At 40.2% G+C, this 18,583-nt stretch overlaps 1 protein-coding gene across 1 annotated transcript in view; it reads right to left on the bottom strand.

The window, feature by feature from the left end:
• AMPH (amphiphysin) overlaps window positions 1-18,583 on the bottom strand; it is a gene marked incomplete at both ends in the record, with an annotated part of 123,341 nt that overhangs the window by 21,310 nt on the left and 83,448 nt on the right. Inside the window, 7 exons of the mRNA XM_082331623.1 lie at window positions 1,987-2,010; window positions 3,674-3,697; window positions 6,999-7,106; window positions 12,041-12,169; window positions 13,688-13,826; window positions 16,439-16,521; window positions 17,429-17,504. Coding sequence (XP_082187749.1) covers window positions 1,987-2,010; window positions 3,674-3,697; window positions 6,999-7,106; window positions 12,041-12,169; window positions 13,688-13,826; window positions 16,439-16,521; window positions 17,429-17,504 — 583 coding nt within the window. The remainder of the gene's footprint in view (window positions 1-1,986; window positions 2,011-3,673; window positions 3,698-6,998; window positions 7,107-12,040; window positions 12,170-13,687; window positions 13,827-16,438; window positions 16,522-17,428; window positions 17,505-18,583) is intronic.

Below are 18,583 nucleotides of genomic sequence, written 5' to 3'. Positions count from 1 at the left end.
TCTCATTGTCTTTAGGACTAGTAGAACTCTCGGTGCTAGCATTTCTGGAATTTCCCATTTGAAACAGAGCCAAGGGTCTAGCTATCTCCTTGCTTGGTCCAGGATTGCTAATGCTTGCCTGTTCCCCAGGCAAGCCTTGTTTTACTGGTGCCTCCTGACTTTTACTCCTTGTGCTCACACCTAGATCTCCCCAGCTGTTATCAGTCCCTCCCAGGTCTTGTGTAGACCATTTATCACTAAGGCCTAACCACACATTTTCCATGTTACCTTCCTCTGAGTCTTGCTGCTTGGGGAAAAAGGGCCAATTATCCAGTCCATTGGCTTGGCCATCTGACAGATTAGAAAACCCCCAGGAATCATTAGTAACTGTTGGATCCCAGTTTGCCAGCCAGGGTTCTGTTTCCAAGGCTTCAGGAACACCACTGCTACTAGGATGCTCTTCAGCGACTGCTGCTGCCGCCCTACCTGTCACTTGGTCTTCTGCATTATCTAGGCAAAGATTACCGCAGCTTGTGCTAGCAGCATCAGCTGTCTCAGGCAGCAATGCCCGCTCTTTTTCAGCAGCAGCTTGACCTTCAGCAGCAGCACTACCATTCGGGAGGAGGCTGATGCTATTGTCTTCAGTTCCTTTACCAGACTCTTCTGCACTGAATAATTCAGCATCACACAGAACATTTCCAGTATTTGTAGGGTCCTTTTCTGTGTGGTCAGTTACCTCTAGGCCAACACGTGCCGTCGTGTTTATACACTCCATGGATGTACTCTCTCCAGCACCACTGTCAGTTTGGTTTAAGCCATCCTCAAATGTCCTTTCACGGTCCTGATCGCAGATACCAAAGACTCTCTCAGTTTCAGTGCCAGCATTTCCTATATCTTTACAGTTGTCCACTACTATTTTGTCCTCACCTTCCAGCCCTGTGCTCAACAATGGTATTTCTCCATCTGCCTCCTCAATGAAATTGACCCCTTTGAATTCTTTTTCCCTAGGGTTTTCTAGGTTAGCACCACTAGCTTTCCCAGCATCCCCATCATTATCTTCCAACTCATATAAATTTTCTACCTCTGTGCTGACTAAAATTTCAAGATCTGATTTTGCTAAACCCTTATGAAGTTCTGCCTCACTGTTTCCTTTGGTTTCACAACCTTGCTCTTCCAGTTCCTCTGTACCTTCTACCTCCTTGTAGTTAACAGCTCCGGTCTCTACCTTTTCACTTGGTTTGACACCTGCCCACTCTTCTTCCTCCCGCTCTGCCTCTGCCTTTTGCACATCACATGGGAGGGGTTCATCCAACAAGCTATCGGTTCTCAGGATGGGAGTCTCAAAACTGGTTATGTTCTCTAAAGGCTGATTGGTCACCACATCTTCCCATGGGACATTTTTGGCATCCAAATGGTCCTCCAGTGAAGTCCTCTGTTTCTCGTTTACAGAAGCTGACCCTGGTGCAGCATCACCTACAGCAGGCCAAACACTAGCAGGCAGAGTACCTGTGGATTTGCTTGAGGTTTGCTCTGCCCCAGGGAAAAGCAAAGAACTGCCTGCAGTAATTTCCTGGCTGACACTGGGTGTGCTAACATCTAGGCCCCAGTTGAGTGAACCTAGATTAGTTTGAGATCTGTTAATATCTTCTGATGACCCACTGTTTGGGGTTTCCTCCATGACCAGGTTACACAGGGAAAGACTTTTTGAAGAATCAGGCTTTAAGCAGACAGAAAAGCAAAGAAAAAACACAAGATGAAAAAGATAAAGGCGGACTTGATGAGAAAACACAAAATTTATATTTTACTAGAGCAATTTTAATTTAAAGAATGAAAGTGACTAAATTAAGCCATTTAAGGAAAAGCTATGTGGTTTGCAACATTTGGAGGCAGTAGATTGCAATGTAAAAGAGCAGCACTGATAGACAAAACCAGCAAACTATATATTACACGTCACTAATTAAAGCATGTCTCTAGAGTGGTTGCAATTTTGGGGGAAGGTTTGCTTACCGGCTGCACCAATTCACTGCTTGTCTGTATAGAAGAAAATCATACATATAAAACACAGAAAATAAGAACACGATGTACTTTCTTACAGTAGCAGTTTTTTTAATTAGCAGTTCTCTAACCAGCAGCAGTTACCAAATTGGTATGGGGAAGAAGTAGCAGGTCCTCTCCTGCTACTCCACTGAAGACTAATCACAGGCCCCTGAATTTAAGCCACACTTCTAGCCTCTTGATTACATTATAAAAGAAGTTCTACATGTATGTTGAATATTCATCACACCTTGCTTTCCTCTGTGAACCACTGACGTTTTTATCGCAGGTACCCTATTACATCTCAATTGGGAAGAGGGGTTGCTCTGTGAGATGGTGAACAAGAAAGGAAGCAACCCAAGTGGCAGCGGAGCTTACTTGTATTTACACTAAGGCATCACTGCATCACTCAGGCAGTGCAGAGGGCCCTGAGCATGCAGCTCTGGTTCTCCATCACCTTGTGCCACGCAGAGGCATTTACATCCGCACAGAGTAAGGCATCAGGTCACAAAGCCTGCTGTCTACACTGCCACTTTGAACAGATACAAATGCTGCAAGGAAGATCAACAACTACTCTGCACTCAACATATTAAGATAAACTCAGTAAAAGGTTGAGTATCCCTAATTTCAAACATTTAGCTGTGAAGCTCACTACTTACTCTTTTTTTCTTTTTTTTTAAACTAGAGCAAAGAGGAAAATAATTATAATACAGAATACATACATAGTATTAACAAGCTATAAATAAAACTGTGTGAAAGGAAGACATTGATAAAGCTATCTAATATAAGTTTAGAGCAATAAATTTGAAACATTTCTGGGTTATTTTAGCTGGTCTAGATATGGCAGCCTTGAAATTTTGGCTAGCCTACATACATGACTGTTTTTTCAGGCTTTATTTAACCATTCCCAATAGAAACAGACGAGTATTTAATATACATCACATACACCATGTGTTCACAAAACAGTGCTGCAAATCTGAATGAACGAGAAGCATCCACAGATTTCTGTGCTGGCTGAAGCTGCAAAAGGTCAAAAATGAGCATATCAGGCTCCACATCAAGTCAGCCCAGCTATCTCCATGACATAAAGTCAAAAGAAAGCTCACAAAAATGAGTTGTTTTCTTCCTGCAGATCATTGTATCTGATTTGGCACCAGGAGGAAGAAGGGAGGATTCATGCAGTTTCCTAAAGTAGTGGCTTCTTTTGTGAATAACTCCAGTTCATTGTATGCCCACACAGACAAGTTAAATTCTCTCTTCACTCCTGAATTTTGAGAAAATGGTTGTCCATTGGGTTAAAGTCCTGAGGAACTACATCTTCAGATAATTAAAACAGGTGACAAGCATCCATTCCTACCCCCTACTAGCTGTAATTCAGGCATGAGAATAAAAGCAACACACACTTAACTATAATGATTGTGAATCTTATTAGCCTAGACTTCTGACATAATTTTGGTTTTGTAGGCCAAGCAACAGAGATTGTTTTTTGTTGTTCTGTGTTTTCAAGCCCCAGTGGCTTCATATACTTGAAAGTGTTTGTGATGGTCTATAAATTCTTTATCTTGGCTTTTGGTAAAAACAGCATAAATCTGAGTTTAGGGTGCAACAAAATCAGAGGCACAGAAATATCCCAATTCGCAATGATAAATATCAGGCTTACCGTCCATAGATCCCATGGCAATGTCTGAAAAAAGGAGCAGAAAAAAGAAGCTTTAGAAAAATACTGTTCATATATTGTATGTTCAACATGCTACATAACTGCGTGCATTAACTAAGAAGAGAGAAATTATTTATATGCATATTTATAATACATAGATATTTTATATATTAGCACTTTTGTGTGTGTGTCTGTGTGTGTACATATCTGCATAATACGCTTTTTGGTCACATGGGATGGGCAGTACGCAATGGATTGCGGTATTTCCCACTTCAAAGCAGTTGCTGCTTTCCAGCAAATCATACTGACACATGCTTTGAGTAACAGCCAGATTCTGAGCTGGTGACTAAATGACTTTCAACGGGTACAGGAACCTCTGCAAAGTGTAAGTGTTAAAGAGCTTACATGGGTCAGGTTTTTAGCCAGATAAAACATGGTCCAGCTATCCACTGAGAACACGTGGGTTTTCTCATAACTCCGACACCAGGAAGGAAAATGGCATGCTTTTTGGGAAAGAAAACAAGAAAGCTGACAAATGTTTTAATGTTGTCATTCAGTCTATTAAGTAAGAAATGTTAGTGACCTCTCAGCAGAAGAGCTGAATGGACAGATGAAAGACAAGCAGCAGACTTCATGCCAAATATTAATACCGCTCCCTGCACATGAGAAGGAACTCTGCTGGTTGGTCTCAAAAAGCTGGCTGAGATGCTTCAAAACATATCAACTATATTCACACCTAGGTTAAAGTCCATGAAAAACAAAAGATGTTGATAAAGTAAAATGTAAAACTGTTCCTGAAATATCTGCAAATGTTAAATGTGACATCTAACATTTGCCTAAGAGAAAGGATTGCTGCATTTAGTTTCTTGCCTGCTTCTTATTTTATGAGGACAACTTCTGAACAACTTCTGCTTTCACAAACAAAAGACACAGTAATAACCACTACTCAGATATACAGCAAATTAACATTGCTGTAAATGTAAATTGCAAACACCCATTGCTCAATCAGTTTAATTTTGTTGAAGCCCAGGTACATGCTTCTTCAGTGGATGTAATTCACAAGTGTACCTGCTTACTCTGCTGTAACATTATTAGCTGAACATTCCACATTTCAGGAAAAATGATAGGTCTCTTATAGTGCTAACTTGTACAGACTGTAGCTGTCCTACAGACTTCCATGGAAGGAGAGATTACACTCATTTTTCATTTTTTCATTTTCCTTTCATTGCTGATGAGGCTTTGAGCATGAGGGGTAAGGAAAATACTGAAGGAAAGGTGAGACAGACCACAGCTAGCAAATGGAGGTGAGGGCCAGGCACGTTTAGAAAGGCCACTTCTGAAGCAGTCATAGAAACAGAAAAGCAAATGAGGAAGGGCAGATTGGGGCTCACTTACTGTGATCTGATCACCCTGGCAGAGCAGTGAAGGCAGGTAATTAATTAAAGGATCAATAGGGAAGTCATGCCAGGCCCCCCAAGGCATCACGGCACAGATGACTACTCCTGTCTTCATGTCACTACTTCAGCACAATTTGCTGAAGGGGAAATATCCATGGCTGAGGCAAAAACTAGATGCATATAGAAAGATCACTTAAGGCTCTCTTCTTAATCTCCCTGCAAAGTAGCACAGGGCTCTCCAAAGACTGTGACCAGTGATTTCATTCTGTCTGTGCTGCCATAGCAATGACCCTGCCACATCCAGTGAGACTGAGACCCGGACTGCAGGGCTATCTTCTCTTCTTCTAAAAACACTGTGCTCTGACTCATCCACACACTTTTGTGGATGTGGACCATCCTTTCTCATACATATATGCTGGGAGGAAAGGTGAAAGGCGAGGAGAGACTGAAGGCGCTCAGTGAATGCTTCCCATGCACCTAGATGAAAAAATACAATGTACTTTTTCTACACTGAATTATATTCTATATTTCATGGTACAGCTGAATCTAACCCAATTCCTTTCCACCAAAGTAATACACTCTTCTACAGTCTGTACAATATGATGTCAGGACAAACGTGCTCTGTCACCAAAGTTAAATGTCTTTGGTTTAATGATCCCACTGCTCTAATCAGTGTTATTACAAGACAAGCTCAAAGTGTAGAGTTAGCAAAATCATAGCTAGAGTTTTCTGTCATACTGAATGTCAAGGAATTTCCTGCTCCTTCCCTCTTTAGAGGGACCAAGAAAAATAACAAGTAAGATGCACAAAGCCTGTGCTATAATTAAAGACTCCTCCTAGCAAACCACAATGAGAAATTTCAGCTAATGTTCAGAGTGCTGACAATACACTGTTTATCTGACAGTGCATAACCCAGAGATCACTACAGATCTCATGATATAACTAGGACTGCACACCAAATAAGAAATTAATTAGCTGAGGAAGAGAACAGCAGAGAACCAGAACTATCTCAGCCTTAAAGCTTCTTGTCTTCTCACTCCTTTCCCAGTGTTGCATTCCTGAGCAGCTGATCAGTCCTCTCATGTCTCACAGTACAAACCAGGTTGGTGAGAGCCACAGGGATAAAAAGTTTTGCTAACAGTGTGTTAATATTGTTTCCTTCTCGGTGTACAACACAGAGCTCCAGCTCTGCTGGCCAGGAGAACTTCCCTACTGGACTATCAGCCCTATGGGTAGTGAGGACAAGTTCTGGATCTTAAAATAGCAGGTCCCCTAAGGCAAGTCAATGAAAATCAGCAACTTGATACATCAGCCTTTTCTTCTTTTTTTCACGTCACTGCAAGAAACTACCATGGCAAATACTACCATAGAATGCAGAATTTCTTTAACACAACATCCTGCAAGGAAACATCCTACTCCATCCTCTCATTTTCCTTGAGGTGGGTCTAAAATAGATTTAAAAAGCAAAACTACTCAGATCATATCCCATACTTGGTACAGAAACTCCATCACAGCAAAGCAATTGCATGCTGACTCCACGAGACCTAGGTCCCCTGAGGCATCTTTCCAGACATGAAGAGTCAAAACCTGGTCAGAAAAATTGTCAGAAAAACAGGCGCTGGAGAATTATAATCTTGGCACTAAGAGTTATTCTAAAGATGGAAAGTAATGGCATGTCGAAGTCAAGGCCAAGCAACCATTCTCATTGGTGGACATCTCATTTTACCACTTGACAATTTCCTCTCCTTCCAGTACATCATCAACTACGGGGTTACTGAAGGGGAAAGAGAGATGGCTAACAAGACCTGCTCAGGCAGGTCAAGTTTTTCAGACACTGCAGGTACACTGCTCATTAGTACACAAGGCAAATCTTTGCTACCAAACAGCACGTTGCATTTATATGCTTCATCTACCTCAAGGCAAAGAGATACCTGAGACATGGGTGAATGAGTAACTCCTGTTGATACAACTTCTGGTTTGAAAGGGTCGAAGTCCAGATCTAGCAAAGATTCCTCTTTCTTAGCTTCAGGAACTTCGTTCTGTTAGGAGACAAACATAACTCTTGAAAATCTCATCTTTCAAAAGCTGCCCTGGGCAGAAAAACATTAAGAGGCCCAAGAAAAAAAAAATTACATCACAGACTTTCTAGCTACAGTGCAAGCCAAGAGGGCAGGAAGCTCTGAAGACTTTTCTGAGCTTTAGTGTAACTTTTAATTCTATTTTTATGAGCTTCAGCCTTATGATGTCTTTGTTTTCTGCGTAGTGCAGCTTTGCCTTTTCAGGCTAAACAAATCCAGCCCTTTTGAAAAGGTGCTGAATGTTCACCATTTGACTGTGAAGGCCCTTTTAAAGTGCCTTGAGTCAGACACCGGAATTAAAAACTACATAAATGGCACCCAATGCCCATACATTCTAATAAGTGAATCTCTCCCCAAACACACAGATTAGTAAAAAAGCCAATACAGAAGGACATAAATGCATTGGAATTAAATTTCAATTCTGAACATGAATACCAATTAACATTTAATGCTGTCCTTAGCTCTAAACTTTAGGAAACATCTTACATAACACTAACTAAATCTTGCTACATTGATCTGCTCTTACAAAACTGGATTACATGGTAGAACCCTTTTTTGTTTACCATTAATGAATTAGCCAAGGCCTCTGAGGTCGCTATAAATATAGAGATTGGTTCAATGGGCTACAGGTCTTTCCCTCTGTAAAGTAACACGAACAAATAATTAGTGTGCTTCAACAGTAGTGTGAAACTGTAGCTGAGAATTAATTATCGGTAACGACAAACATTCTAGGCAAGCATCTTGGTTTTGGTAACAAGGCTAATACTGCCTACTGCTAGTTGCTCAGTGTTTATTAAACAGTGAGAGAAGCTTGTCTTTTGATGTACAGAATATATAGATAGTAAATTATTCATTAGAATGCTATTTTGAGAAGTATTCAGATTGGAAACGATACCGTAGGAAATTATTTGTACACATACATTCACATATAATCTTATATAAGAATGGTAACAGAGGGTCAGACTGCATAGCCCAATGTCCTGTTCCTGACTGTGCCCAAAGTGCACATCAGGGGAAGTCTACTACAACAAGGCAGCCATAAGAACAGCAAAGGTAGAAGATAATAATAATAAACATAGTGATGATGATGATAATAATAATAATAATAAAATAAACAAACAAACCCTTTCTATTATTAAAACATCTAACAGTGTAAACTTTCCAAATTAGTGTTACTATTGGTAAACAGATGTTCAAGTGTAGGTAATTAATGGCTTCCATACGCCACAAGACATCTGAGCTCTCTGCATCACCTGAAAATGTGATCAAAATAGCTCCTCAGCTCCCATGCTAGGAATGTCAGAGTGACCTGGAACTCTTCAGTCTGGAAGAGGAGTGCTAGGGGTGATGTGAACGGGGTCTACACCAGCGTGAGTGAGAGGCACAGGGGCTTGGCTGCTCCATGACTCCTCCAAAACGGGAAGGCAGGTGGCAGTGAAGTTGTTGGGGCCAGATGTGGAATGAAGAAAAGGTGGTGGTGCTCCATACGGCACAGAGTTCAGCTAGGCATCTCCTTGCCATCGGGTAGTGTGAACGTGAAGAATTTACATGTGCTGAAAGACTGAACAAACTTGCGGCAAAGCAGTCTGTTGACGATTACTAAATATGTAGAAATTATGTTGAGGAAGCCCCTGAGCTGCAAATGGCTGGAGGCTGGGAGACTATAGGAGAAGGGGGTATAAGGAGTACCAGCTTTCCTTGCCCTGGTTTATATTCTTCCCCTGGCCTCTGCTTTTGGCCACTGGTGATGACAGATAACTGGATAACTGGTCTGACACACCGAAGCCAGTGTTACAGTCTCACCCTTCAAGAAATCAAAACCAAAAGAGCCCTCCCCACCAGTAACCAGCATTACATTCATTCTGTCATGCCTTCCATCCAATGTATTTAGATTTCATCACATACGCCCTTGAGGCACTAGTACTCATATGGTCATACAGCTTGATGAAACAACACAGCATTAGCTAGCATATAATCAGAAATGGATGGAGATGGAAAAGTTAATTATCTTTCAGTGGAGTTCAAGAATGAAGTTGTTATTTATGAGGACTGAATCAAATTAATAGGAGTCTCACTTAGGCCACGTGTGATGACAGCTAATGTATCTGTAGTGACAGAGTACTGATCACTGACTGCAAAAATTACCATTACCTGTTATTCTTAGATCAAAATGAAGAGAACGCTTGTCATAACTTTAGGAACAAAGGCCCAAATGAACATATAGAGTAACTGAGATATCACATTAGATGGAGACTTAGGAGACACAGGAACCTCCGGAAGTCCCTCGATAAGGGACAAAGCTGTGACAGGAAGGCCTGCCAATCATCCTGTGTTAATTCCACCATAGCACGACGGAGCACGAATAAATGCCACATTTGAAAGAGGTGGCTGTGGCAGAAGGAAGGCTGTACCTCTCAGAGGACATGTATGCACAAGGGATAGAGAAGGCACAAGAAACCTGCAAGGACCACCAGAACTGCCACCCCCTCTCTGGACGCAGTCTGTACAAGCCTTAAAATACCCCTGGCAGATATGGGTTGTTCCGTTCAGAGCTGTCAGACACACTCAGACACGTTAAGTACCTGCAGGGGGCATATTATAAAGGCATACAATGTCCAAGATAGTAACTGGACTCTAGGGAGCTATGTGATGTGAAGAAAACAAGAAATAAAGCAAGGAACACTCATTTCTAAATGATCCTTTCATCCAGTCACTTAGATATCACATCTTCTCACCTCTTTCTTTTACTTAGCAGTAATTAAATCCATTCTTGACAATGAACAAAGCGGAAGTGTGAACTGCTTTGTTGAATCAGGGCTAAAATATTCAACAGCATCAGGCAGAACTGTGTTTCAGCATCTTGCACAACACTGAATGCATTAGTACTGCTTGGTAAAGAAAGATGAAGAACAATTACAGGCTATTTGTGTTCCAGAGGAGAAAAGTGTTTGGCCTGTTCATAATCCTCTCTGAAACATGGGATTAAAGCAGCACAGCTCTATTCATCAGCCTGTTGGTTTTGTGCCTCTGTGTGAGCACAGCGCCAGGGACACCAGCGGTGGTCCTTTGGGAAGTCCTGCACCATTAGAGGGCTCTGCAGGCTCGATAGCTTCCTCAATACTGCCCAACAAGGGCTCTGGGAGCACAGGAGATGTCATAAGCACCAAGAGGACTAAGTCCATGTTTCCTGTGGATTTCATGCCATATACTTTCAATAAGTGGTTCTCTTGCAGAAGGATATAAAATCTATACCTCACACTAATTGGGTATGCCTGTACATACTCAGAGATCTCAGATATAGTAAGGATGCTTTAGTGATGGCGCTGGGTTTTGTGGAGGGACAAGTGCAGATGATTCATGAGAAGGTGGCCAGGGAATAGCTTAGGTCATTCCCAGGTCATTGACTGTGGAGGAGGAAGGGACATAAATCACTCACTGAAGGGAGATCAATTTTTCTTTGAGAGATTTCAGTTCTCAGAAGCATGCCCCACCTTTATTATGCCATCCCATTTTTATACCAATCTCTCGTAGAAAGGATGTAAAGATTCTGGAAATGTGACTTACACTCATTTAAAACCCTGTTCCAGTGTCAGCTCTTAATGGAAAAGCAAACCAGTTCCATTTCTGCTTCCCTGGCTGGCCTAACAGGTGAAGGTTAGGTGGATACAGCATTTAATGCAAGGGGCCACACCTAGCACAGGTTACACCGACTCTTACCACTGATGTCAAGGCTCACACTGCCAGGGTGATAACTCCCACGAAGTCAGGGAACACTGATGCAACAGACCTGCACTCTCCCTTCAGCAGGAGGGCCCAGCAGCGGCTGCATACTGGGAGCTGCCCTTAATTCTTTAATTGCACGGGGACTTAACTATAAATAACTCTTTTCTCTTCCAAATAGATCCCTATGGACAGCAATGCCTTTTTCTCCCCTCCACAAGAAAACAAAACATCACATGTTCAAATTCTCTAAAATAATTTTGTTTGTTGTTGCTGTGCCTACATTCTCCTGTGTTGTCAAATGAGTTAGTACAAAAACAATAATTCACATGAAAACAAAAATTCATAAACATTCTGCATAAGCTTCAGATCTGCATATTTCTCCCCAGTCTATCAGACACAGGCTCAGATTTCAGAGTTGTAATTACCAGAATAGAAAGGGTCCATTATTGAAGAACCAGCAGTTACCATAACTGCATAAAAGCTGAATAACTGAATACAAATTATACAGACTTATTTTACACAACTCTGGCTTTTCTGTTTCTTATATGAATTTTTTAAAAATTCCATAATTTCATAATAATGAGATAAAAGTAATTTTGATCACTTCTCTGCTGTGTAACTAATGTTTCTATGAGTCAAAACCAAATGAATGACTAATCTAGCTAGAGCAGCCTTTGATACCTGCAAAAAGTTGATTAAAAGAGCCAAGTTCCTTTTTTTTTTAAATTACTCAGAAGAAAAAAGGAATACTTTTCATGATTTTGATGGAAGAAACAGAAACAATGAAGGATCACTGTAAAGTGCCACTTGAGATGCTTATGATTAGAAAAAAAGCATCTTAGATGAACTCTCAGCTTGTAATGCAACCTGGATGCAGTTAAATCTCAAACATGACTGCTTCGCAGTATTTTTAGCCAGGCCTCTCAGGAAATCTCTCATTTTTTTCAATGTGTTAGCAATGTTAGCCCTTTTGAGTGATTATGTGTGGCCTATTCAAAGATAAAGCACCATATGTGTGACCCTTTCAAGATAATGTAAAACGGTAATTGTGCCTATGCCTTCTACCTGCACCCTCCTCCTCCCTCCCCATGGAGATCAGCCCCAAGGCCACTATCTTGGAGAACTTAGGGTGATTGCAAGGTTGGACCCATACACCATCCCCTTAAGCTTACCTGTGATGGGGTCGTCACATTGATTTCTGGGACAAAGTTGTCGTCAAAGAAGTTAATGATGTTCTCCTGTTGCAACTCCTTCGTGGGTGTGAGCTTAGGCAGTGGTGGGACTGGTGGACCTTTCCTCAGCTAGGCAGACAGCAAAAATGTCACAGACTAGTTCAGGGATAAAAGAAAGAGCTTTAAGCTAGGCCTAAACAATTTGTGTTAGGTTTTTATCTCTGCTGCTTCTCCTTAAATGCGGGAATAAGCCATGGGTTGAAAGGATCTGGTTGGTTTTTCACTGCCAAATGCCTTGAAATAAACATTGTGGGAAAAGCAAAACAACTCTATGTTTCAAACTCATTCCAACTCAAGGTTTAAGATTTCATACAAAAGCATTTCTTGGCTGATTTTCTTCTACTGTGACGGGCACACAGTACAAGACGCTTCCTCTCCTATGCAGCCCACAGTTGGAAGGGCGATGCTGCACAGAACCAGGCCTCTGCAGCTTTTTGGCTTCTTAAGTTCATTCCTGTTTAGCTTTGGGATTTTGTCCCTGTCCACCTGCCGCTACCTTTAAAGCCTACTTAATGCTAAGACCATATCATCTCTGGGAACCACAGCACCTCGAAGATGCTTAGGTTACTAATTCCCCTGCTCTCCAGAGATTCACGTAACTATGACAAACTAATTGCTTGGAATAATACCAAGTACTGTTGGATAATTTTTAAATCTGCCAAAATACCAAGAAAAAAAAAAATCCATAAAAAATCTTCAGGTGGTATAGTGACATAACACCATTGGCACCAGTAAGACTAAACTGAGTCCTACCAGATGAATATTCAGGCAGTGAGGTGTCGCATTTTGGGATACCAGAGAAAACAAGTGTGCTCGCACATAACTAAGTGCAAAATTAAATTTCTTCTGATATTCTCCCACCATAGAAATAGCAATCAGTACAGAAGCTATCCCAATTCTGAAAACATCAGTAACATCAACACAAGTCTGATACATTCACCAAGTGTCACATACAACTCTTATGCTACAGATGAAACTGATGCATGAAACTGATTCTTATTTCACCAATACTGGTAAGAATAGAAATGACTCCAGTGACTCCAACAGTGTCAAACTTCTCAAGCCAGTTTTAATAGCAACCAACAGGCCTTTAATTAGCAGTAATTATCACAGCAGTATTTAAGCTACCTCTATTATTTACTATTCTAGAGGTTGGCCAGACCAGTGATGCTCACTGGCTGATTTTTTTCCAGGGTAACCATAAATTTGAAGATGAATGAAGAGCAGAAATATATAATGGACTGAAATTCACGAGGAGGTTCTAGAAATAGGTTTTTCAAACGATCACTGCTGGGATACGGGTCCTTAGAGACTATGCAACTTTAAGAAGTTTGCTTCATCACCACAAGTCCTCCCAGTTCACTGGGCACCTTAAATTTTCTTCCTTTCCTCTTATATAAAAACCACTTTCCACCCATGCTCGCAACACAGGAATGAACAACCAATGAACAGAACAGAGTGCAACAGAGCCAGTGGCCTCCCTGTCATTTCTCAGTCACAGCCCAGATGAAAAATCTACCGTATACATCATTTCAGCTGTCTTGTACTGCACAACAGGCCAGTTTCTCCTGTTAGGTTTCTGCTTACCTGTGTGGGTGACTTAGGCCGGGCTGGTGCCGGAGATGCTGGTGCCAGCATATGATTGGGACTAGCAGTAGGGCTAGGCAGGGGAGAGACCTCCTCTGGTGGTGATGGTGTTTTTGCAATGCGGAGTGGACCTGAATCGCTAGGCAGAAACAAAGCAATGGTGAGGACATACATATCATGCTGACTTACTACCTTGACAGTTTGATGCAATAGTTAAAGTAAAACTAAAATTGCAATTAAATTCAATTAAAATTCAGTGTCAAAGGAAGTTTTAATTTTGAGTGATCTTGGTTTTTGGAACATCTGTTTACCTGATCGTTATAAATTGAGGGAAACAGAGTACTTGCATTTTTTCAGATTCTATATTTGAAATAATGTTTCATGTATAAGTTTGTAACTATCATAAAATATGAGACGGAATTACTGTCTTCATTTCACACAGTTCTCAGAATAAAAGGCTCTAAAGATAAAAATCCCAGGGGAAGGCATAACAATGAATAATGCAAATAATTTTAAAAGCTCAGCAACTTCAGAAGGGTTCCAGTAAAATAAAACACAACCAAGATTATTATAAGGATATCACTATTTAGAGGGACAACTCACCACAACTATAAACAAGCAGTAGTCAAGTGACTTCAACAGAGCTCTGTTGATACTAAGAAAAGATCTGATGAAGTCCTCAGAAAGGATCTGCCCTTCCCATGAAAGGACCTGGTGCAAACACTGAGACATATTCAGCTACCTAGAAATGCTGAAAGCTTACAACTCGGGGAGGCTATAAACTACAGCACTCAACAACCACAGTACTCAGTAAGAGAAGAGCGACTCCTACACATCTTCAGGGAGAACAGAAGCGCTACCTGATTGAGGAGACCACACCATAAACATGTTCCTAATGCTAACACAAGAAAAATTCATTCTTAATGACAGACTTAGCTCACACTCACCACCTCTTTCTGTGGAAATATTAAAAAAGAAAAAATAAGCAGTTATTAAGAAATTTCTTTCCCGGGTACAATATTTGCCTTCAGGACAGAGTATTCAGTAGCATACAAGTTTTTAAGATGTTTCTTTTTATACAGTTCTTTAAAGGAAAGATTAGGTACTGTACTGGTCTAGTATCTACTTCTCATGCATCTAAAAAGGAAAGCTGTTTTATCTTACAAAGACCCACTCCTGAGTAGTCTTTTAGAGTATCATAACTAATAACAGAAGTCAAAAACTATCCAGATTTTCACACAATGTTCTGTGAACAGTACAGCAAAAGAGAGTAACAGGGTAACTTAAAAAAAAAAAAAAAAAAAAGAGTTTTTAAAAAGCATTTTAGCATTTTTAAAATAAGTTCAGAAGATCATACCACATTAACCTATGTCTACTCATTTGCAGCAATAATTACTATTTTCTTTTTCCTCATTGATGGAACAAGTAATTTAGTGCGAACAAGCATGTGCATGTTGGACATGGTCATGTGCATGTTGGACACAGGTGGAAAAAATATCTTTTTATTACAAAAACTGCTTGAAGTTTTCCAACACTACATTATTTTTCATCCCATAAAAGTATTTTACAAATCCTTTATGGAAACATAGTCCAGCTCGTGAGTCCATCCTAAAGGGGCTGGAAGCAGTGATGCATGAGCTAACAACTCCAGAGGCAGTGTTTAAGTATATTTGAGCATGGATTAACACTGAACTAATCCAAAACAAAAATTTTGGACACATTCTTAATAAAGTAGTTCTGAATTTTGCATTAGGTCAGAAGGTTCAAAACTTCATTCTTTGTTCTTCCAAAGTGAGATCAAAACAAATGTAGAAATATCAGCCATATGTTTGAGGCAGATGTTATGTTGTTTGGTCAGTCTTAATTGTTGCTAATCTGAGTCCAGTTTGAGGGCAAATTAGCAGCAGCTATAACATTGTTCTGATTGCTTCTGATAAGCTGGGATTGGCTGGATTTATGTATTCACTCTAAATATCATTGTGTTTTGATAAGTCTCACTGTTTTATAATTTCAACCTCTTCTGTCTATCACTATTACAGTACCGAGAGATCAAATTATGGCAGAACGGTTACATTTGTTGCAAGCAAAAAATCAGAAATACTGCACTGGCGTCCACTGACCTTAAGAAAGCACCATCTGATTTTAAACTTTTTTTGCTTCTGTTTTTATTTTAAGATAAGATTTCTCTTGAAAGTCATTAAAAATATGGTATTTTTTGACATTCTTTTTACTTCAGCTTTTCAGCTTTTATGATGCACTCTCAGATCACATTTCTTGACTTTTTCCCTCGAGCAGAAGAGATAAAAGCTGACTTACAAAGGCTGGGATTCTCACCTAATCATATGCCTTTAGAAGCTAAATCCACATCTAAATATTTCAAGGCTTTAGAAAAAATTATGAGAGTGAGCAACATTGCTGTAAACTAAGCATCTAAGAATAAATCAGCTATATAGTTAGCTGGTGCAAATTGGTGTAACAGTCTACAATGAACTAGGCTAAACTGCAACAGCTGAGAATCTGGCATTTATACTTTTTTTGAAAGGAAAAATAAGTGGGTGATGAAGGAAGTTTTGCACCTTTGCTCATGTTGAGAAGAACTTCATCCAAGGTACCTTCATCTACCACCCTGAACGAACAGACCCAGTGACCGTGTTGTGCAGCAATCGCTACACATGGTGTAGGTGATTACTACATATGCTAAACCCACAAAGCCTACTGCAATGCAATTAATTAAAAAAGCAGTAAATTTACCTTGGTGCCCCTTGAATGGTGAAGGCCTTGTCTGCATGCTGATCTCCCAGCTTCGTCATCACTTCATATAGTTTGTGACATAGCTGAGAAAACAAAACACTTGCCTGAGATTATATGAAGCACTATAGTTATGATTAAAAACACAGGTGATAAATCTGGTCTGATAACTGATAACCTGATAATATATAATCTGATAACTTTAAAATGGCATATAGATCCTTCCAAAAACACTCAGTGCCACGTATATCAAAAGCTTAAGTGGAAACCTACCAAAATCCATTGAATCAAAGACAACAGCAGTTCTTCAAAAACACAAGCTAGTTTTCAGAGAACAAGTTCGTAAGTGTGACTGACTGCTGCCTGATCTCTGATGAAGGAGGTGGCCTAAAGTTTAACGCAACATGGGTAGCCGAGAAGATTCATGTTTTCCCCTCAAAATCCTAATCCCAGTTTACATGGGATTTCAGTCAAGTGGGTTTTCCAAACAATTTTGGTTCCTATTAGTACGTTACTGGAGATAATACACTACCACTTAGCAAGGTACATTCAAAAGATCCTCACTGAAAGTGCCTAACAGTCACAGATATAATGTTGCATTGCTGACAATGTATATAGCAGTCTTGAAGGGAATGCTTGACATGTTTTTCTCGTACTGATTAAAGCAATGAAATGCTTAGCAATTGGACATGGAAAAAATATTGAAGGCAAGAGTATGCTAAAAAGAATGGAGAAGTTATCAAAATAGAAAGTGAATTTAGTGCTACAACTGATAATGCACTGTAATCCAAAATTGCATGGGCTGCTCTTCCCTTAAGGAGAGTACAAAAATGGCAAGTAGAAATCAATAGAAAGGTTATACTACAAATCTGGATCTAGGGCAAATTCTCATGTGTGCCTCTGGTAGATTTCTACTGCTGCATTACAAGGCATTTTCTTGCTGTTATGCATATCACATAATCCATTATACATGAGATATTAATTTTTACTCACTAAAGCTATTTCCTTGTGAAACTTGGCTTCGAGGCTGGATACATTTTTGAAGGTGTTCACATAGAAGCCAACTCGTCTACAGAGGATGGCACAAAGAAAGGAAAAAGAGAATAAAAGATAAGGGTGGGAGGGACACAAAGGCAAATTAATTAATTATTTTCCAGACTACAAGTGACATTCTTGACTATTATTCTCAGCAAAGCAAATAATTGGATCGAATGTCAAAATTTCAGACTAGTTCGTTCATGAGTATTTCTGTTTGTGTTAAGAACCATCATATTTCACACCGCACAGAGTGAACCAAATTGAGACTACGCCACAGCAGGGGGCTTCGGCTTTTCTTAGAGAAGGGGAAGACTGGAAAAGGGTTGGCATGAGTGTGGCACAAGCACATGGGAAGGCAAGGTGCTCTGGGCACCCCGTCTCCCACCAGACAGCAGGCAACCGTTGACTGAAAGGAGAGAGGTACCACTCCGACACCGCAAGTGCCTGTGCCCTATACGCTATTGTAGCACCTAGGTGATCCAGGTTCATCTGGAGGCAGCTTTAAGGTATACAGCTCTGTATGGCCTGGGGGTGGGTGTCCCATGCTCAGCCCTCCTTAAAGAAATCAGCCCTGAAATGCATGCATATGCATGTAAGAGAAAATGATTTCTAGTATAGACTAGACATTTTTGCACATGCAGTCAAAAATCTGCTTGCTTGGGGTGAGTGATTACATACCTCTTGTACAATTAGAAAGTAGAATGTGTTTTCTAGGGTTTTGAATTATTCTTTTTTCTATTTAAAACTTTCATGTGTAATTTCTCCAAACTTTTATTAACAAAAATCATCTTTGGCATAAGAATAAGCCTGCAAAATGTCAGCTCAATAGATTATTTTCTTCCTGGAGAATTGTAATACCTAAAAAAAAAGGACTCTGAAAGCAATTGCTCTCTAAATTATGCCTATTGCTCAAATCAAATTCTACCTTTCCCTGAGACTAGTTAGTGGGCGACACACATATTGAAATAAAAGGGCCCTTACTCTAAATCATTCATAGGCAGTTTTACTTTTAGTAAGCCCATAAATAAATATCTTGAAGTGCTAAGAAGCTTTTCAACTGAAATAGGCAAAAGCACAGCAGGAAAACCCTCTATTGATCTGAAATTTAAC

This window comes from Platalea leucorodia (genome assembly GCF_965183815.1).
Source record: "Platalea leucorodia genome assembly, chromosome: 1".
Lineage (NCBI taxonomy): Eukaryota > Metazoa > Chordata > Aves > Pelecaniformes > Threskiornithidae > Platalea > Platalea leucorodia.
This window is presented reverse-complemented; position numbering and strand designations above follow the sequence as displayed.